The following is a 23,269-nucleotide window of genomic DNA, read 5'->3' on the forward strand; positions in this document are numbered from 1 at the left end:
AAACCTGTCTAAAACCTCACCTATCTAATTTACTCCATTAATAAATGAGTCCTGTAAACTTGTACAATTGTGTTTCTTCATATGCTTTTAGAGGCAGTCAAAAAGGCAGAGTGTCTAAGTGACTGCAGCCTTCTGTCCTCATGGTAAATCTCTGCCGGTTCAAATGGTAAATGGTAAATGGCCTGTATTTATATAGCGCTTTTTTACTAGTCCCTAAGGACCCCAAAGCGCTTTACATATCCAGTCATCCACCCATTCACACACACATTCACACACTGGTGATGGCAAGCTACATTGTAGCCACAGCCACCCTGGGGCACACTGACAGAGGCGAGGCTGCCGGACACTGGCGCCACCGGGCCCTCTGACCACCACCAGTAGGCAACGGGTGAAGTGTCTTGCCCAAGGACACAACGACCGAGACTGTCCGAGCCGGGGCTCGAACCGGCAACCTTCCGATTACAAGGTTCAAGGCGCCGACAGGTCCTGTCTCGTGTAATGACTAGCAGTCTATTGCTTTGGACGGCACAGAGATCCTTACAGTAAGCTACCTGTCTGTTTCATTAATTGGACATGGAAGACACACACACACACACACACACACACACACACACAGACAGAGAGAGAGAGAGCATATACAGAATAAAGTAGATAAAAGCATGCTTTCATCTGAGTTTGTTCTAACTACAAACTGTGAGCAGTTACTTTATGATGAATCCAGACATCCACCTGAGGTTTGCAAAGGTTCTGTCTTTGCTAACACTTTGAGAGTAACAAGTTTTTTTTAAGAGGATTAATGGATTTTTAGATCTTAAGGTAAGCTTGACTGCAATGTTGTGGGTCTCTACAGAAAAGCATTTTGAGGGAATATGGGTAGTCAGATACCCCAAGGCAAGGCTAATGGATTAACTCCTCTAAATAACCTCATGTTGTTGGGCAAAGCAAGTAGAAGATGACACTGGATAACATTTTACCGTTCGCTATGTCGCCACATGAGAATAATGTTTTGCAGTCAACATCTCAGGGGCTTCCATCTTTTTGCTCTGCTTTTATGAAAGTAGCCACCTCAAGTCTGAGAGGCTGCTTTTAGCATTAGCGTTTGCACTTAAACTATTTGGGGTCATTCCTAGAATCAAAGCTGAGAACCAGAAAGAAAAAAATGGTACGGCTGAACAAGTCAATAAACAAGGGAAATGGTGGTGTTCTTAACTTCTCTAGACTACTGTTCCTGATTTCAGCCTCCCTAAGTGTATTTATAGGGCTCTGTGGTTCGCCCAAATCTTTCCATCAGGTAGCCATGGTTACTAGTGTAGGTAAATAACTCGTGATCAAGTAGCAACCTCAAGGGCTAAAAAAGAGACATGAAAAGTGCTAAAAACTGCAGTCCATTTTATAGCCATGTGAGGCTATCTGTGTTTAAACTGCATTGAGATGAAAAGTTGGTGTGGTCAATCCGGTGCACAGGTGTCCTGCTCTGCTATTAATTGTACTAAAACAGACTTTAAGGAGTCAGCTATCCAGGCTTCATTTTAAAATTAGGAAACTGTTACAATAAGATGGAGAGATGCTAAATCAGAGACACAGACCTTCCCTAAAAAAGAAAGAAAAAAAGAAAAGAAGACATATTGTAACTACATAGCATGTTAGACAGTGCTGAATCCCCGAGTGCTCGCCCCTCCTTTCAGCGGTGGGTAAATAGAATAATTACTGGGTGGTCAGTGTAGTGTGAAACGACAGCGTGACCACAGCACAATGAAACACTGCCCAAATGCTGACAGAACATGATGAGCACATGGCTGCCTGAATACAAAGTGTGCCTGTATTGGTGGCAGAGATAGAAAGGCGGAAAAGGAGTGAAAGTTTGTGTGCCGCACTGAAAAAAAGCAATAGAAACACATTGTGGTGGGACTAAATGCTATGCCTTTGGCAAACTTGTGCTGAAGTGATCTCCTAACCTCTTCCATGCAGCCGTAGACAATAGCAAATCCCTGCTAATGTAATCATTTGGACGACATTTTAGACTTGAATTGTTTGCCGCTGAATTCAGTGGACCAGGTGCAAGAAAATGGCAATGTTGTGGATGAGGTCACTGCCAGTACAAAGCCAGAAAAGAGACCAAGCAACTTTTTCTTTCTGCCGTTTCTAAATGTGAAATAAACTGTGTGCTACTGCTCTATACAACGTAACAATAAACACAACAACTAGTACTACAAAGGTAAAGTATAAAAGCTGTATGGAAATACATTATTGTAAAGGAGATGGAAATTTGAATATTTTCTCTTCAAGGTAACAGAAAATGGTGACAATGATGACAAATAAATAATTTTCAATGTAGGAAATGACAGCTGCATTCAAATACAAACAACACTGTAGAAGGTTTGGTGCCATTACACTAACCAACCACCCACTAATGACTTTCGTCACAAACTTGCTCTACCTTTACTATCCAGGTTCCAGGTTTCAGACTGATCCATTAAATGATAGTAATCATTAAGTATGTGCACACTGGAAACAAAGTGGAAGAAGAAAGAATGTTTACTCAATAATAAAACCAACTTATTACAGAACAGTTCAAAGACTTGAACTGTTCTGTAGTAGGGTTATCATTTTAGCACTGCTTCTGTAAAACCCTGATACTGGCACCTCCTAAATTACAATTTTGTCTTGTTAATGGTCCGTTTTTACACGTTTATTATAATTATGTACAAAAAGACATCAGGGTACAGACCGAAAAGTATGTGTTAATGGAAACCAAAAGGAAAACAGCTCTCTGACAAAAAATTGGAAAGAAGTGAGAACAAGTATTATGTATTCAGTGTTGAATCAAACTGACATGATTTTTTTGACAGGACTGAAATCACTGTTGTCCCAGGAGAGCACCACTGTGTCTAGCAAAGTCACAGCATTTCTGTTTGCCTTGGAGCAGACCAGGCTGGTGGCTATTAGAGACCGTCACGATCCCATCCCCCCACCACAAAAACAAAAACGTGTGCGGACAGAGAAGTTCCAATGTGCTACATTAATGCACACTTATCAGCCACTTTGCTGGGTATACCTGTTGAACTGCTTGTTAACACAAATGTCTAATTAGCCAGAGTGAGATAAATTAGAAATGAGATTGAAAAACCGATGGAAGCGTCAGGCTGGAGGGACCCGCTGATTAGGCTCTTCATTTATGGAATGCATTATAAATATCTGCTTTGGGAAATCTCTCCAGCAGACGCAATCCATTGATCTGCACATATGCAGAAGAAGCCGTGATGAAACAGAGTAGATGTTTCTGATATTGTAGATAAATACATTCACTGGCAACTTTTTAGGTACATCTGCTTGACTGCCGATTAACGCAAATATCTCATCAGACAGTCGTCAGCAAGTCAATGCATGTAGGCAGGCAGGCAGGCAGGCAGGATGACCTGTTAAAGTTTGAATGAATGAGGAAGAAAGGTGATTTAAGAGACTTTGAATTTGACATAGCTGTTGGTGCCAGACAGCCTGGTCTGAGTATTTCAGAAACTGCTGATCAACCTGGATTTTCTTGCACAACCATTTCTAGGGTTGATCTAAAAAAGAGAATATTACCAGGGAGTTTCTGTTCTGTGGACCAAAATGTTTTGTGTCAGAGGTCAGAGGATAATGGCCAGACTGCTTATAGCTAACAGAAGGGCAACAGTAACTAAAAACACAACAAAACAAAACACGTCTGACAACCAACATCTTCCGAAGAGCATCTCTAAATCCACAACCCATCACAACCGTGAAGCAGATGAGGTACAGCACCAGAAGACCACACTGGGTGCCACTCCTGTCAGCTGACAACTGGTAAATTGAGGCTACAAATCCAGGTTACAAAAGATTCAAAAACACTGATTGATCTCCTACACTACTTGAAAACATACCATTAAACTGGTATAATTTAGGTTGCTGTTGTTAGTTTAATGGTGGGAAGATATTTTCGTTAGGTTTCCTAGTAGCTGAGCATTGTTTAAATGCCACAACCTACTTGAGTATTATTGTTGACCCCTTTTTATGACCACCGTGCACACATCCTCTGGTGACTGCTTCCGGCAGGTAACACATGTCACAAAGCTCAGACCATCTCAAACTGGTTTCTTGAACATAACAATAAGATCACTGTACTTAATCCAATAGAGCACCTTTGGGATGTGGTTGAACGCGAGATTTGAATCATGGATGCGTAGCCAATAAATCTGCAGCATATGCATGATATGACTGACGCTGTCAATATGGACCAAAATCTTTGAGGAATGTTTCCAGCACCTTGTTGAATCTATGCCATGAAGGACTAAGTCAGTTTTGAAGGCAAACGGGAGTCTAACCCCATACCTAACAGTTGCAAGTGGAAATGAGCCTATGTCATTGTACAAATCTACACATCAGTCAGGTATTCATAGTAGAAACATGTGTAATCTTCAACATTTAAATGCCTTCAAATAATTCAAACTGGAATTCTATTCATGTGAAGGACTCCTGCTTCCAAACAGCTCTACTTGTAGACCATCAGATCAGAGAACAACTCCTAAAAGCTTTGAGGATAATGTGTGCGCCTGTCTGGATTAACAGTGATTTTTTTTCCCCTAGCCACTCTCCAATGGTCCCAGGGCCTCAGAATTAACTTTGTACCACGCTAAATATTCCCATCTTCATTTGATTATGAAAATTCAGTGTTAGATGCAGCCCAAAAAGAAAAAGAAATTCAGTTGTATTTTTTCACAGTACAGTAACACATGAAAGTGAGATTTCAAAGAAACAACCGAGAAGCTTAAACAAAGGCAAGAAAAGCAAACATAAAAGGTATGAAAAGATATGTTTACTTTATTCACTGTGCCAAATCTAGAACTGAAAAGTAAAGACAACATCTCGCAGCAATATCTAGACATTGTTTTGTTCTGATATTCATCCATCGTAAAGGTAAAATGGTAAAAATGGCCTGTGATTTAAAGCTAATACAAAATTAAGGATCCATTTTTTTTATTTAAAAAAATCCATGTATATTCCCACGTATTTTAAAACAGGAAACATTACCTTATTATCAAGAGAGGAATATCAATTGATATGGTAATTAGAGATTTTTTGTCACAATAATATTATGGAGGCAACATGAAGTGATAATAGCAAATTATCACCCAGCCTCTCCACTATGTGTGGATAAGTGCCAAGCAGCAGGGAGTCTAGTGTTCACATTAACAGCATACCAATGTCGCAAATAGCCTTTACACCTTTACACAAGCACATCTGCTTTCTGACAACTTCCCAGTGCATCTTCCATTTAAATTTGGAGGGCTAGCATAGAGCAAAGAAATCAGATGTGAATCTCAGTAGATCATTTAAAGGTGTATTTAAAAAAAAAACCTGATGCAAAATAGCAAAAAACAATCTAGAAATGAAATGAGTCAAAAATAAATACTGAGTAAGCAAGCAAGTAGCAGTGTAGCAGGTTCTTTGACCAAAACATAGTGTTACAAAGATAATACAGAATATTTACCGGATTCGAGCCTCAGCTTTAGTAGCTGCCTGGTTGTACTGTTCAGCCGTCTCCTTGTAGTTTTCAAAACTCTGCAGGCAAATAGACAAAGTAAGAAATACGAGAATGAATTCAACAGTGTTTCATGGCTCAAAAAAAAGCTTCTACGGAGGCTGCATTTAATGATACTAGAACTTGTTTCCAAGGCTTAGTATAACTTAATGTTCAGATCACACAATTACAAAACAGAAAAATCAAAACAGACTACATTAAAGTCCCCAAATCAAGTGCCATGAATTATAATCTACATAATTTTACCACAATTACAACTACCTTTTCCAATTTAGTACAAGCTTTAAAAGCCAGCAACGATAAGAAAAATGCATAAAACAACATTGGAAAATGTCACATTCATTAAATTAGTGACCTTTGAATTTTACAGCCTGCTTACAAATCTGAATGTTGATAGTCTGTTAGTACTTCGTGTTTTTCTTTCTCTCATGTGACAAACTGTGGCATTTAAATAAAGTTACATCACAAATTGATCTTGTAACTAGAGCCAGGTCGCATAGAGTACGCCTTTGTAATCAGTGGTCACAGTGCTAACTGTACAGCATCGTGGTCTAAATGAGCAGGAAATAGCAGAAAGTTAATAGAAAACAACCCCAAGTTGCCTTTCACACACGTTTTATGCACATCTTCCTGCTCTGTTTTCACAGGGATTCAAATGGACACACACATTCCTTCGAACCAGGCAGCTGTTAATATACAATCTGTTAAATGACTGGATATCTGCATACTTATATGGACCTCTATCAGTTATGTTGAGGAACTTTCCCGTGTGTGCTTGTGTGGGAAAAAGTCTCGAGTACATTTAAAATCATCATCTCAGTAAGACGTAGGATCACCTGGCAGGCTTTGCGTCGAAACCTCTGAAATACAGTTTGTCTAGAATACCCCAAACACAAAGCAAATCTCTGTAGCCAAACCTCTCGTACGCATTCAGTGAGCAGTAATCGCCATTTTAAACCAATAACCGCGGTGCTCCGGCTTTTACTTAATTATTCCCCATATTCCCAAAAGACTGGGTGATAGGAGAGGAAGATAATTGAAGTGATGGAGTAGAGAAGAGATGGGATCAAACACAAACCTCCCCCACAATCCCTAGTCCTCTACTCCTCCAGTGCCCCCTAGTCATTTTCTCATCTCATTATTTCAAGCTGATGTGCAGACATGCAATTTCTGATCTGAATGTCTGGTGTTGGAACTGAATCAAGTAATGTCATAGGCATCTTTTCCTTAATCCTATCTTTTAGTATTCACTACGGTGTAATAATCTGCTTCTCCATTATCTTCATCCCTGTTCTTTAAAGAAAAGATGGAAAAAAGGAGTCATAAGTCTTGTAAGGAGGAGGATATTTCAAATCAGCACCAACTTTGATGAAGTAGTGAAGCTGTAGGCACCAGATTTAGACAAGAATCACCTTTTATATGGGATTCAAAAAGATCCATTATAAATATGATAATAAATCAATTCAGCACATAAATTTCCTTTTCCAACCACAACATTTTCAAACACACCTAACAGTCGCTAAGACAGAAATGTGGACAATGCAGAGGTGCATAAACATGCTAATGTAAATGTAGCTACACTTTACCTCCCCTATCTGCCTGAGTTTATGTTTGGGCTGCACAATAACTCAAAATGTGAAAATGCCAAACATCCCCAGGTGTATGACTGCCAGTTATGCTTCCTAGCTGTGCTATATTGGATTATCCAGGACAGAACTCAGGATTAGACTCCTCTTGTCGCCATGTCTCTCCTTTGCCAGTATATGACTAGGTTTAAATACCATACCTTGACAGGGATGGGGGAGTAATAACTCCAACTCAAAGGTTTCAAGTCAAGCATATTTCATACCACCATCCTGTACTTTTGAAAGAAGAGACATTTTCAGACCTCTGAACTTCTGCTCAGATGTTTTATTAATCTACTAAGCATAAACCATCACTAATAAATGCCATAATCTGACAGTACTAGCAACCAGTCCCTGAATTCATGGACATTAAAGACTCATTTTTTGCTGGAGTGAAGCTACTACTTTGGTTCACCCTTTGGGAATATTGTGGTAAGAACTTAGTCTCCCATTAGTGGCTTAGCCCTTAGCCTCAGGTCAATGGGCTCAATGGACAGACTCCGAGGAAGGCTGAGCTGAAACTTGAAAGTTTATGGTTCCCTTGTGGGACATCAAGTGTTTGAGCCAAGATAAAAAATAAAATAAAAAAAATGATGTCTCCACAGGGGCTTAAACCCATGGGTGCCTCTGATTATGCAGGACAAAGAGAGCTGGGCACCAGAAAGAGAAGCAGCAAGTAGATGGTTTAAAGGTAAAGTGAACTTGTTGCTGACAATGAACCTTTTTTGTAGCAAACATTTTAACTTGTAACAGTGAGGACAGCACTGGTAGAGCTCATCTCCATCAAGTGTCCAAGTCAACTCAATAAAACAGATGCACAATAGCAGGACCTTCCTTAAAGGGACTGCAGACTTTAATATGCCTGTTTTATAAATACAGACTGTGTCGAAATGTTTGCTGTCAAAAGGGGTCATTTTTTGGCAAATCCTAAACGAAAGCTCGATCTTAAAAGGTTTCAGAGAGGTAAGGCAGTGGTTGATAGGTGACTGAGTGATGCAAAAAAATAAATAAAAAAAATAAAATAAAATAAAAAAAATCACAGAAACCTGCAATGAAAACAAACTTTTTCACTAGTTATGCCATCACTGCTTGTAAAACATACTTTGAAACACTATATTTTACCCCTGCAAACTGTGTGCTCTTCAGAGATTGTCAGGAATTTTCCAATTTGGAGCCTTTCATGCTTCATTTGAACATCTTGTCTGTTTTTCTCCACACAAACCAAAGGAAAAACCAAGAGAATCAACATATGTGAATAAGCTAGGCAGGTACAGCTAATCCAACAGAAACTTTGGGGGGCTGTGATGCTGTTCAGTGGTTGTGTATATATACACACACACACACACACACACACACACACACACACACACACGTTATTTTGTGTCTAATCAAGAACAAACCCCAAGGAATAGCCCTAGCTCAGCTCTCGTGACTACAGAGAGGAGGTAGCTCTATCACTGGCATACACACACTGAGATCTTCCAAGTCATTTCCACCCATGGGGACAAAAGCCCTATATGGAGAAGCAGAAAGAGGGGATGACAGCCCTCAGTGGGGGAAGGCAAGGTTTTGGGGTTGCTGGAAAGGTTCACGGAGGGGATTAGTGGTTGTGTATTAGCTTGCATACATGCAGGTGTGTGACTAAATCTGTGTTTCTACTTGAATTGTTGTGTTCAGATGATCCTTGAGCGTACACTTGTCTGAACACCCTCCAGGAGCTGTGGACTGAGATGGGCTGATGTCAGGATTTTGAGGGAGGGGTTGTTTCATGCGCCGTGCTTGGACGGAGGAGGATTAATTTTTTTTTTGAGGAAGCAGTCGACAAAAGGGGGGGTAGAAGGGATTAAAAGAGGTGAATTTTAAAGTGAGGCTTGTTTACAGAGTCACAGGGTATATTTCCACAGGAAGACAGATATACACTACCTCTACACTGTTGAGAGATTAGGGAGGCATCCAAAAAATAGAGGAGGAGGGAAGGAGATTTGGGAAGGAGCAGAATTAGAAGATGCACTGGTATGTTCAGCCGGCGTTGCAGCGTTTGTGTGTTGTTTTGTATATACACAACATGTATGTGTGGAAGTTGTGCAATGGATTGTCCACAATTATTTCTGATATGACAGCATGCGCGCAAACCTGTCAGAGCCCACAAATCTACAAACTCCTGCACACAAACATGCACACACCGTTTTCACATTCGTGTCAGGAGTGAATTCAAACAGTCTCCGCAGCCCTTAGACAAACATTACAGCCTGTTATCATCATTCATCCCTAAGGCAAACTGGACACTAGAGCTTGCTTGTGTGTATTCTCACACTGGCACACACACAGTGTGCGCACAGTTATATACACCATTATTAACCTGTTAGAAAAATCTGACGCTAAGCCAAAGTAAAATGTTGATTCAGTGGAACGCCACACACAGATTACCAGTGGATTGTCCTTTATTTTATTTTATTTTTATTTTTTTTACAGCCTTTCCAACCTTTGGCTAACTCCATTTGCAATGTAAAATAAAATTAGAGATAAATAATACAATGAACCAATAAATAAAGCCCTGCAGACCTAGCCGGGTCTGAAGATTGTCAGTCTGCTGTGCATCAGCCAAATTTAAATCTGAAATTTGCATTTGAAATCATGCCTGTTGCATCTGTCAAGCTAAAAGAGAAAGCAGCTCAAGAATTGCTCCTTGGGTGCACGAGTTACCCATGTCATGCGTACTAATGGACCTCCATACAATCGCGGATAATAGCTTTTTGAACTGTGTGCCGATAACAGGCTGGATTCTTTTCAATTTCTCTGTTTTACATTGAGCTGCAACAATACCCAATCCTGTTACTGATAACATTTCTCAGTTCTAACATTTGACATGTCTTCACAGAATGTACAAAGGCTAAAGTATGGAAAGCCATTTAAAGACTTGATTGAATCAGTTGTGTCACAAGTGAGACACATTACTGTTTCAGCCTGTGCTTTGCATTTATGTATATAACCTGTGTCAGTCACAATTCAACTTTTAAGTGGCCATTTATTTCAGCCCCACTGGAATTTGCACCAGGTATGAGCGAGTGAAAAGAAAAAAGATAGCAAAGGAAATGGAGAGGAAGCTTGAAAGGAGAACTGGATGAATGGAGTGCTAGACTGGAAAATGAAGAAAAAGGAGGAGGAGGGTGGATGCCGGCTCAGGATAGACTGTCTGTTTAATGCACAGTCCATATAGCCTCTTTATCTCTCCCTCTCAGTACCCTGCTTTTTAGCTTCCTCATTCAAATGCAGGTCAGCTGTGTGCAAGTGAGTGGCGAAATAAAAAAGATAGAAAACGGGACTGCAGCAGCAAGCGGAGAAAGATAGACCATCCTGCACTCTTCTGCCAATCAGTCTCTTCCGTCAAGTATTGCACCGCGTGTTGCTTGCTGCACGGAGTGCAGGGGCCCTCCCATTTAACTTGCCTATGTAAAAGGTTTTCTCACAGGCCTAAAGGAGGCGAGTGTTAGGGAGTAGATAAAGTAACCCTCTGCCTGATGGGTCTTGCTACAGGGAGGGAGAGACTGAGTAGAGGCGCAGAAAGGGAGTCAAGACCCCAGGAGTGTCTACCAAATACCTGAGGGAAAGCTGGGATTTAAGGAGGGAAATGGGACTGATGAAGGGAAGGGAAACTGGAGTAAGGTTATTTGCATCTACCGGATACCTTTTCATTTCCTTGTGTATTTCCATTGTGTATTTTGCTATCAGGTTATGTCAATGTAACCTTAAAGTTTATTGGACTAATTTCCAGTTCCATCTTTCTTTTTTAGTCTACTATGGTAACACTATAGTATTCACATTTCAGAAAAACCCTTATCTTATACTGGGCCTTAGTTCATGAACTGTCTGAAAAAAGCTGATTTAGCTACCGTTTCTTTGAGGCCAACTTTCTATGAGTTCTCCTCATTGCCTCCAGGCGGAAGCAGGTGCTTGTGGGTATTTACGTCATCGTTTTCTGACAAAGAGCTTTTGTAAACAAGCTGTAGACAAAGAAAAAAAGCTTTGCTCTTCTTTATTGGAATTAGCCGTCCCTCAATTAGATGTCGGAGCTGATATAAGATCTGGAAAATGGAAGTGGACAGCAAAAACATCAATAGCAAAGTTAACACTAATCACTTGCTTAATGTGGAACATAATGGTGGACTTAATCTTTCAATCGTAAGCTGTATGAAACTATGTCTATTTATGTCCCTGTTAATAAGTGCACATATGGGAAATGTGCTATAACATTGACTGACTATTATCTCACTGCACATTTTATTTATAGGGACTCTTACTTTAAATGTTTACAACTACAATACAAATAAAGCAAATTCAATATTTTGCTTTGATTTTTATGATTGCTTAAACAATATTGGAATTTTTTTATTCTGAGCACTCCTACAAAGCTTCATTTACCCATCCACGCACCCACTAATAAAAATGCTTTTTCCTATGCCTAAGGCCTTTTGCCCAACATTTAGATGCACTCTGATGGATGCATCTTGCCCAAGGATACTTTGACATGCAGACTGGGGGATTCGGGGCTCAAACTACTGACTGTCCAATTAGTAGATGACCCACTCAACCCTCTGTGCCAGAGCCGCCCCCTAGCTTGCTTTATGATCAAACGTTTGCTATTCGTCTACGTTTGATTATACATTTCCTGTGCAGAGCAAATTGTTGAGTCAGACAGAACATGTGGGTGAGGTTGCTTTGCCCACAGCCAAGAGACGGCCAGGGAAATCTCTCTTTTTGGCATCAAACAGATCCAAGAGTTGAAAACACTGATGGAAGCCGAACGTTTACAGCAGCCTGACCTTTTGGCTCACATGAGATTATTTAAAACTTTTGTCATGTTTAAAATGAGCAGTCAAATTAAACATGACAAAGATAATGAACAGAAAAGAAATTCACTCATCCATTCAAACCCTGTTTCCTTTACATTTAATTATTCATAATTTTTCATTATACTTTATCATCGGTGTTAATTTGGAATTGTTCTTTCTAAATTTACTTTCAGTCCTTGCAGCATCTGCATATGCTTTAGAGTATCAACCAAAATCCTACGCCAGTGCAGCCTTACTCCTCACAAAGTTTACTGGGTACTTTGAAAGAAAGCTTTATCAAACCACCATTGCAGTGATTTTTACTGTGCACAATATCAAAAGCAAATTAGGTAGAGGGAAAACAACACACAATTCCTTTAAAGCACTAAAAAACAAAACAAAGGTATACAGTGATGAGAAAACAGAAAAGCACAGTGCATTGCATTAGGCAACTCCAGCTATCTGAGGAACCTCTTGAGTGCAGGCACATCAACAGAAAGTCACGCCTCTTATCTGCCTGCTGAAACTTTTAATTCATTTACATTCATATTCCGACACTGGTACGTGGGCTTGGCATTTCCAAGACAGGAAACAGTGTCTTGTATTCCACCAAGATGTTAATCTCTATGGAGAGTGAGTAATACTGTATCTCACTTAAGGATTTGTTTTGATATTCCTTATATGTGAAGTTGTCTTTTCATTCCAAGTCTACAGGATGTTTTTCATCTCATTAGTGAGATCGGCTGTTATACATCTAAAAAATGTAAATTCTTGTATCTTTCTAACAAACCCATCAGGGAACCTCTCCAGAGGGGAGAAACAAAGCAGAAAAACAAGGGAACCAGTGGACAAATGGAAAAGCCATTCAGGTGAGTTTTGGCTTCTTGTTTTAAACAGTATACTAATGTTAGTGTTGCCAATATTGATATGCAATAGCAGTCATGTTTATGAGATAAGGACATGGCTTTTACCTTTTTCTCCAGTATTTCCAATTGCTCCCTATAGAAGCTAGATATAGTAGCAAGCTCCCTTTCTTTCATCTCCAGGTTTCGGGCCTGCAAGAGAGAGGGAGAAAGGAAAGGGAAAAAGAATAAGAATAAGTAGTATACCACTTTTTAAATGACATGTGAAGACCAGCTGTCAATGACATAGCACTTTGTTTTATGACATACATGTGTAAATTCTTGGATGGTACTGGTCAGTGTTTATTGTGTCACATCAATATTGTAGTCTTGGGATCCGGTTTCATATAGTGTGCAAATGATTCAAGACGCACCTTTCTTTAGGTTTTGCTTCCAAGTTGCCAGACTTTGTCATTTTTAAATGGTCTCAGGTCTCCAAGTTTCTGAAAGTCTTTTTAGATTTCTTCTTTGGACATTGGCTTCTTTTTCACTGAGTTTCAGTCCAGTCCTTGTACCTGACTAGTTTGTCACTTAACAGTAATCTATGAATCATTCAAGTGTGAAAAGGTACCCAACTTAAAAAGAAAAACTAGAGTTGTGCCAACACATGACAGACAACTCAGCAAAGAACCAATTTTAAATTATATCTTTAGGCACTTTGTTACTAGCAGAATGTTCCAGTTGAATCTATGAAAGATACTGATGATAACACAGCTTGATCGCCATAAAAATAGTATTTTTGCACCAACAGGTGAGTCCCAAAGAGCTGAAAACCTGGCATATTTTTGCATGGTGGGTGGTGCATCCTTAAAAAAGGAAAAAAGGACAAGAAAAGACAAAACCAGAGCGAAAAACAACAACTACAACAAAATGTAGTAGAAGGCCTGAAGAAATAACTACAGCAGATGAACAGTATCTGAAAGTCATGTCCTTAACAAACAGGAAAACAAAATCCAGCAAAGACCTGACACAGGTCCTGAGTGATGCATTTGGACCTTTGGTTAATCCATCTACTGCTCACTGATGTCTCATCAGAAATGGTCTCAATGGAAAGGTGGCTGCCAAGGAGCCATTCTTAAAGATGGAAAACAGGAAGAAAAGAGAGGTTTGCCAAATATACAAGAACTAGACTGAAAATCAGTGGCAACAGGTCTGACAGTGTGAGGAATCCAGATTTTTGTTTCAAATAGTTGTCACTGTGTATGCTGAGGTCAGGAGATGTCCAACAGAGTGTGTGTAGAGCAGTCTGTAAAACACAGACATGGTTTGGGGATGCATTTCAGCCAGTGGTGTTAGGGATCTCGTCCAAATTCTGAACACAGAAAAGCATCTTCAGATCTGCAAAGTGTCTGATTAGCGATTGCTTCATTTTCAGCATAAAATGAGCTCAAACACACTGCCAATGCACTAAAGTCATAAAGTCAACATTATTCAATTCTATTTATATAGGACCAATTCACAACAAGAGTCACCTGAAAGTGCTTTATATTGTAAGGTAAAGGCCCCACAATAAAATAATAAAAATCATAAGTGAAGCAGTGTGGCACATCTTGGGAGAATGGAACAAAAGGCAGCAAACATCCAAAGAAGAGCTTTGAATGTCCTTCAAGAAGTCTGAAGAACTATTCCTAAAGACTACTTGAAGAAATGACAAGAAAGCCGCGTAAGAGAGTTCAGACAGTTTGAAGAATAAAGGTGGTCACACCAAATATTGACTTTCAAGCTTGTTGAAAATGTAAAAACACCTTTTTCTTTGACTCATATACTGTATTTCCAAGTATTACTGCAAATTTCAATTAATCACTGCACCAGCTTCCCATTTTTTGGAAAAAAATAAAGAAATAAAGTGTGGCTCATCAATTTTGGATCGTATTGTGCATTTTTGTGTGTGATTGGGTGGATGACTGAATGTAGTGTGAAGCGCTTTGGGGTCCTTAGGGACTAAGTAAAGCGCTATACAAATACAAGCCATTTACCCATTTAGGACTGAATGTGTGCTCATTTAAAGACTGCAATGTAGCGCTAAAAGCCTCAAGACTTTCAGCAAAACCCCGAACTGGAAAAATACAGCAAAATATCAACTCTGACTACACAGTCCACCCACTGTAAATCAAAGTAGGAATACACGGTTACTCACAGTAACCATCATGCAAAATAATAGTTTTTAAATCACAAAATAATCCTGTCAAATAATAAGACAGACAACATATATATGCCACTTGTTACTGTAGCTACAGAGTACAGTATTTGGAAGTACTTGCAGAGTCTAGTTTCACTAGCACTGGAACTGCACTGGAACTGTTTTGCCCACCGTGCAATCATAATCTGAGTACATAACTGATCTAATATATAGAACTCAATACTGATATAATATTGCACAGTTGTAGAATTGCCGGAGCAAAAGAGCCACAGGCAAAAAACACTAACACTTTTTTAAGTTACACTTTCCAGATTTTTACCAAGAAAATGCAAGCCAGACTACAAAAGGCACTCCATCTATTCACTGCTAGTGAGCACACAAAACATAGAAACCTGCCCTTTAACAACACATTTAGATATGGGGGATACACAGATAGCACAAGGAGAACTTTCTAAGTATCCTTCACAAGTTTATAGTTATGTATTTTTCCAGGAACATGTATGTGTTCTTATCTATACACTACTTTATTTATATAGTTTGATGAAAGTCTATGATTATACACATCTACATCACAAAGTAACACACAACAATTAACAACAAAACAGCTATTTAAGGTTATGTCCATGCATTGTAACAAAACTTACAAAACTATTCAGGTAGCATGAGACTGGGACAGCTGTGGCAGGGGCTGACATGGCGTCGCTGGCGTTAAGATGAGGTGAATGGCTTTAGCCAAGTTTTGACAGGCAGCGAGGTGGCAGATTGGCTGTAGGAAGACCCATAGTTTGGGCCATGACGTAGCAGCATGCAAGCAGAGGAGGACAGGAGGCAGACGTCAAAAAGATACACTGAAAATGAGCTTTAAATCAGCTTTAAGTCAGAAATACCCATGCATGGTGGCTGCAAAGAAAATGCTTGTTGTAAAGGAGAACTGTTATGGAGTCACCTTCTTTTAACTACTTGAGAATTTAAAGTGAGTCGATATTATTTCATATTACAAAAAAAAAAAGGACAGAAAATAACTTCTTTATAAGAAATACTGATTCAAATAATCTTAAAAGAAGATACAGTGGTTAACTGTAGCAAAGGTGTAAAGACAAGTGACAAAAGCAAGAAAAAGGACTGTGCAAGTAAGGAAGCAATGTCACAAATGTCACGCAGGCACACTACAGATCAGGGTTGTTTAGCCATGCCTTGAGCTCAGTGTGTGATATTACTGGATGTTATTCACTGAGCCAATTTAAGAACCTCTGATCACAACATTTAAAATGGAAAAAGAAAGATACAGTGAATTGAATAAACAAACATGGCCTGGAACATAAAAGCAAGAAAGTGTTTTGCTTGGACAGTCACTGACTCATTTAGCAATAAAAAGGTACGGTGCTCTTTCTATGAGAACATGATATTCAGAACACAGGCATTATACAGTAATAAAACTAAGGTGAGCTTAAATTCAACTGTTGCTCCAAAAACCCTGCCAGCTGGTTGAGGACCCAAGTGTTTACATACATATGTTAAAGGTTTCATCATGCAGCAGTTAAAAAACCCAAACAGCTGCAAAATCTTAATTGCATATAGATAGTCAAGTTGCATCAGCCTTAGAAGAGTTAGCTAAACGAGCACGCTGTGCATGAGATGGTTGAATTCTCTCTACCTGTAATCTATAAAGGTGAACGTACGGTATGTGTGTCTACATTTTAAAAATGAATGCCAATTAGTGTTCATGAAGGGCATTTATGAATGCAAATTATATCTAACCAATATGGGTAATGAGTGAAGCAGTGCTACAACAGTATGAACACGACATGGTGCATGAACACAATGTAAGTGGCTGCGGGTGCCGCAGCAAAAGGCAACCATGGGCCCTGGATTTATAGAGAACTGAAACAGAAAGACTGTATTACACACACACACACACACACACACACACACACACACACACACACACACACGGTGTAATGATGACTGATTACTGTACTGAGTTGTGCATTAGCGAGAGCGATATAGATCAGATGGAACAACAACATCTTCCCTGACTGATCTACTGATCTTCCCTGCTTTTTGCTGATATGGTGGGTACAACCATGCAGACGCACACTCTTACGCTGAGTGACATCACATTTATTGTAATCCAATCTAATCTCATCCTAACTTAACAGTCGCATGTATTCCCAAGGAACACATCTGTAAATCCCTATACTGTGCTCACAGAGCTTTCCCTTTCTACACTGACGCTTAAGGGATGTGAGTGTATATATGTGTTTGTGAGTAAAATCACCTCTGCCAGCAGCACAGATGATGTGTAATTTTCTAGCTGAATACCTCCCAAAGTGTTGTTGTGTGGAATGGTGGCGGCAGCATACTCACAGCTTCGCTTTAATGCACAATGAAAACATGACATTTGAATAGAGGAGAGAGAGTGAGAGGAGAGAGAGCAAGAAGGGAAGAGCAAGAAAAAAAACAACGTGATTTAAAAAAAAAAAAAAAAAAAAAAAAAAGAGAAAAGAAGCAGGCACTAGCGATGGTGGTGTTGCTTACCCAGGCATCCAAATCTGCAGGCTGGGAGGGAGAGAAGGAGCAGGAGTTAGTTAGACAGTAGAGGATATAAGAAAGGCACGGGGTTGGAGTAGATGGTTAAAGAGACAAAGAGGAAGAGCAAACAACCAACAAGTATATTATGAGAGTGAAGGAAGGTGAGGTAGAGATATATAAAGAAAGGGGGCGAATGAAAGTAGCAAAAAGCAAGAGAAGAAAGAAATGAAAAGGATCAAGGACAGAACAAGGTTAATACATCACACTGCAGAGCAAGTGGTTAAGATTTAAACTTAATTTGCCAGATATAAAATGTCACCCGAGATGTCATTCTAGCCTTCAAACGATGGCAAGTTTATTTATATGGCACATTTCATTTACTCATAGCACTCATAATACATCCAGTATATTGCAACATGGACTCTCTAACCAAGTAACTTTATATCACAAGTGTCAAAATCTTCATACATGTTTTTGGATCGAAACAAGTCTCACGGTCCTCACTACCCTGTCCTGACCACCTATATGCCCTGTTTCACTTCACTGCCTTGTATCTCATGATGTGCCTTGATTTTTTTCTTCAGTTGAGAGAGAAGAGATTATCTTTACACTTTTAAAAGAGTGTAAAAAAGTAGAAACCACAACATAGAGTTGGTAGACAAAGTATGCAAAAATGGACCATGTGTATATCCTGTTCTTATGCTCAATAATCCAGGTAAGTGACTTCTTCAGAGACTGAGAAGTCTCTCTGGCTTTAAAAAAAACAAACAAAAAAACAAAAACACACACACACACACACACACACACACACACACACACACACACACACACACACACACACACACACACACACACACACACACACACACACACACACAAAAAAAAACCAAAAAACCCACAACAACAACAACAACAAAAAACAAAACAAAAAAAACCCCCAAAAAAACCTACAGATTATTTACTGTTAGTTTAAGCCTCAACTTTTAGTTTTAACAATAACAGTTCAATTGCAATTATACATGTGTATGATTACTGTTTGCTTTAAAACCTCTTAGTAGGCCAGCCAAGACTAGCTGTTCACCAGCTGTATTTATATGATCATTTATAAGCCTCAATACGAGTCTTTACTACCATAATAAAATCTTATAATACGGCATATTCTTGAATATCACCAAATCAAAAACATTCTGTTAAGGAATTTGAAGTGCTACCAAGTACCGCCAGTCTGGCATTAGACACGGGACAGAAAGGGCCAGACTAGAGCAGTAGGTGGCTCGAATGTTGCTATGCCTCATAAAGACACCATTCAGTTAAATGAGGTGAACTCACAAAGCCATTTGCGGCAGAATGCATGTGTGTGTTGGGTAATCCGTGTAACGGATACAGCCGATGCCAGCTGTTTAACCTCCCTGCTCTTCAATGGCTGGCCCTAAACCAAGTATGTGTCTGAATGTGACTGTGTTTGTGCTGTGTGTATGTAGACCCCAGCAGTGCTCACAGGAGTGTGGCGGTCCCATTTCCATAGATGAAAGACTTAGAAGATAGGTGAAGGGGCTTGTTGTGATACAAATGCAGACAAACTCACACCCAAGCAGTTTGGTGCAGTTCATGGGCCATAGCCCACATAGCATTTCAGACGCATCCACTCATTGTTTTCCAGCTCCGAGCTCCCTGATGACCAGCAGTTAGCAGCCTCAATGTGAACATTAAGAGTCTGAATCCACTGAGCTAGCAATAACACAGCCAAAGAAGAATTCCAATTAGACTAAGGTTAATTCCCAGGGAACCTAGATCAAGCCAATACATATAGAATTCACTGTGATCCCTCAGTTAACAGAAACACATACAGCTGGTTTATAACCGTCTGCAGATCAGATTATGTTTGTATGTAGATCAGGCCAACAGTTTAGGAATATTCCTTAATTATTAGACTGCAGGTAACTGTACCAACAACATTTCAAATTTAAACTTTAACAAATTTTAAAGTTGCTCTTCTTACTACTGAATCGTTTGGCTAAGGCAAAGTTAGTGTCTGTGCAGGAGGCAGGACACGTGACGTTCACTTCCTCACTGTGAATTCTCCAGACAATTACCCGCGCTGTTCTCAGACGTGTGCAATCAGATATCACAGGGAGTTTATGGCGGGGAGTGGTAGGGTTCATTTAAAGTCTGATCAAACTGTTTCAGACATTTCCAATTCTGGAAAAAAACTTGAATTTTTTTTTTGTTATTTGCTTCTTCAGCTGCATTGATTTTACTAGATGCTTTTTGGTACTTTTGAGTCTTACAGAACAAACATTTGGATCATTCCTCCCTAAAGTCCTCCTTCAGTCTTACTTCCATGTCTCAGTTGAACAGCCATCTTCTGGTCATCCCACAGTATCTGACCTTGCCATTCCAAAATCTGAATTTTCATATTTCATCAATGTATTTTGTAGATAGTGAATCTACAAGTTTTTATCCATCTTTCATGTGGTTTGAGTTGACAGCCCTAACAGTCTAATGTGAAATTTCTTTAAACCCTTTTTAAATTCACTCCTTCAATAATTGAACGGCATCCAGAACCTGAGTTAGCAAAGCAGCCCCAAACTGTGATGCTTCATACAGCATCCTTCACAAATGGGATGAGATTCTGGAGTTGGTCTGCATTGCCTTTTATCCTCCAAACATAGGATTATGCATTTTTGTCTCATGTGGGCAAAGAACAAAGTGGTCAGGAAGTTTTGTGGAACATCCAGGTCTGTGGCAAACTACAGACACACTCAAATGTTTTTTTGGAAAGCAGTGTTCATTTTTGTTTGAGTCCTTCTACTAACATTACCCTTAGAGAAGTAAAATTTGTACAGTTGTAGAGATTTATGCAGGGTGTTTTTGCTTTTACACCTCTTGGGGTTTGCATGTTGTGCTCTTGGTCGTTTTTCCAGGACACTGACTTCTAGGGAGAAGTTGCAGTGCAAGGAAGCAAAATAATGACACCCCCTCCACACAACCACACCAATTTAATGGATCTCAATAGATTTGATTAATCTATGCTGAGCTGAATTGTGTTTGCTGGGTGTATCATGAGGGTCAACAGATGCTTCATTTAGACTTGAAATGTTAGAGCAACACTGTGTGTGTGTGTGTGTGTGTGTGTGTGTGTGTGTGTGTGTACACACGTCTGTCTCTCTGTGGGAGTTAAAAACTGAATAACAGTGGCAGAGAATGTGACACTTCACTAAGAACGTGCGTGCACATGCGTGTCAAAATGAGACCTTTTGGTCTGCAAAGCCACCTCACATGGTGAGAAATGCTTCCTTGAAAATCAATTATGTAAATACTGAATTATGCAAATGGTACATTTGAATAAATCTGTGTTTGGGGAGAAAAGATTTTGCCGTGGTTTTATACTCGCAGTCAGGAGAGGTGAGAGAGAAGATGAGGAAAGAGGGCTAAAATGAGGATTAGGCTGGAGAATGTCACTGGCAGACACAGTTTATGCAGTTTAACTCCTGATTTGGCTTTTTAATTAGGGAGAAAGAGGTGGAGAGGAAGAGAGAACGGCACCAACACAGACAGAGAGGAGAAAATAAGGGCTAATTCAGTGACAGCTTTCTTCCTGCCATCTCAAATGAAGTAAGCACATTCATCACTTGTGCCAGTAATAAACACCATGGGTAAAGCTAAGTGCTGTCACCCCACCTCTCGTTTGGTTGTTGCCATCTTCACTAAAAATCTACTGGTACTGATGAAGAGCATTTGTATGAACTTGAGCTTACACATGTCCATCACTTTTAAAAAGACATACGTTACAATCTGTACAAGTCACTGACAATTTTTATTATTTATCACTTTTTTTAATCGTTTCCCCCCTTTTATTTAAATAAAACTCCACTAATTCAAAATGTGAACCAAACAATTTATAACTGGGTTAATTTTTATTTACAGGGAGCAGCAGGGGCATCGTGCACCATTACTTGCCCTCTCCAATGAATAAGGGCAGATACATCAAACAATGAGTAACAGAAGCCAGAGGCAGTGTGTGATATGTGTCAAACATTTTCATCCATTGTTTTATAAAAAAACTCATTGACACTGTATTCACAGCTGCAGGTTGGAGTATTACATCCATGTCACAGTCACAACTAATATCCCAAACATACATTCACATCAGTTCTCCAGAAATATCTTAATTTTACAAAGTTTGCTTCCTAAAACAGTAATTGGCTACCATACTATGATTCTGTCATAAATCAAGTCTTTTTTTCTTTTTAATCGAATAACAGAAAAACTGGACACTACATTAGATACACCTTGGGCGTACTGGGTCGGAGCCCCTTTCACCCTCAGAACTGCCTTACTTCTTTGTGGCCATTTGAATATAGCAAACTCATAGTTATCTTTAAGGGATTATAGCGCAACAGTGACACATTATTTGCAATAACACAACATAAGTCAAGCACAAAGGTAGCTTTACATTTATTTTAACAGTAACCAAAGGCACTTAGTTAGGAGATACAAACACCCACAATCACACACACACACACACACACACACACACACACACACACACACCCACACACACTAATAACATGGACTGAACCACCACTCACAACCACTAGCACTTTATATAGCCTCTGTAGAAATTATCCACATATCTCACATATCTTAACTGCACTACTGTATAATTCTGTGTAAATGATCATTCTGTACAATACGATAATTTTTAATTCTACAACTGTTTATAACCTGCATAGTTCACATTTCTGTATATCTCATATTCTGTATAGTTTTTATTTCATATTTATATCCTGTTCATAGCCTGTACTTCCTACAGCCTGTACATACTTCTAGTTATAGCATATTCATAACATACCTTCATACTGTGTACATTATTACATACCATAATAGACCCATTTCTGTAATATACTTACATATCTATATTATTGCTAATATATATTTGTAATATATCTATATCATGGCTAAAGCACTTCTGGATGGCTGCAAACTGCATTTCGTTGCCTTGTACCTGTGACGTGTGCAATGACAGTAAAGTTGAATTCTATTCCATTAACCTCCCACCTTCAGATGGCTGCCCCTCCCTGAGCGTTGTGCTGCCAGAGGTTTCTTCCTGTTAAAAGGGAGTTGTTGTTTTTTTTACTTACACTATGTCCACTCATCAAGTGCTTGCTCAAAGAGCGATGGTTTGATTGTTGGAGTTTTTCTCTATTATTGTAGGGACTCAAGCTTACAATATAAAGCGCCTTGAGGTGACTGAATTGACCTGAACCGAATTAACCTTCTATCTTGGCCAGAGCTGAGCAATATTGTCACACAATAAAACTGAAAAATATTTTCTACCTGGGAAGCTGTATTTCATGGTCAAGCTTTTGAACCAGCTGCGTAGAACCCTGCTTTAACACCACGTCACCTCATCAGCAATTTTGATGAGTTTGAACTGTTGATACAATCCAACTGTCGTAGCACAAATCTAGACTCATGAGACCAGGCAACAATCTTCTACTGCCCAACTTCTGGTGAACCCAGGCCAACTGTAGCTTCAGTTCTTAGCCGACTAGAATGGCACCTGGTGTGGTCTTAAGCAGCTGTAGACATTGTGCTCCAATGTTAAACATGTAGAGTTCAACAGAGATACTCTTCTTCATACCTTGGTTAGAAAGAGTGCTTACTGGTTTGAACTTTAG

The 23,269-nt window shown here is 39.5% G+C and overlaps 1 protein-coding gene across 3 annotated transcripts in view; it reads right to left on the reverse strand.

Annotated features, from left to right (window-relative positions):
* Positions 1-23,269, reverse strand: part of chchd6b (coiled-coil-helix-coiled-coil-helix domain containing 6b) — a 52,293-nt gene that overhangs the window by 18,654 nt on the left and 10,370 nt on the right. For 2 of the 3 annotated variants that reach the window (XM_086291845.1, XM_086291846.1), the window contains exons 5-7: positions 17,592-17,612; positions 12,983-13,066; positions 5,507-5,577 (exon numbers count right to left, since the gene is read on the reverse strand). In XM_086291845.1, coding sequence (XP_086147971.1) covers positions 5,507-5,577; positions 12,983-13,066; positions 17,592-17,612 — 176 coding nt within the window. The remainder of the gene's footprint in view (positions 1-5,506; positions 5,578-12,982; positions 13,067-17,591; positions 17,613-23,269) is intronic. The other variant, XM_086291848.1, reaches the window with a different exon arrangement.

Source organism: Aulonocara sp. 'chitande type north' Nkhata Bay, linkage group LG5 (assembly GCF_057382095.1).
Source record: "Aulonocara sp. 'chitande type north' Nkhata Bay isolate Kocher_YH1m ecotype deep benthic linkage group LG5, A_spYH_male_GT1.1, whole genome shotgun sequence".
NCBI classification, from domain to species: Eukaryota; Metazoa; Chordata; class Actinopteri; order Cichliformes; family Cichlidae; genus Aulonocara; species Aulonocara sp. 'chitande type north' Nkhata Bay.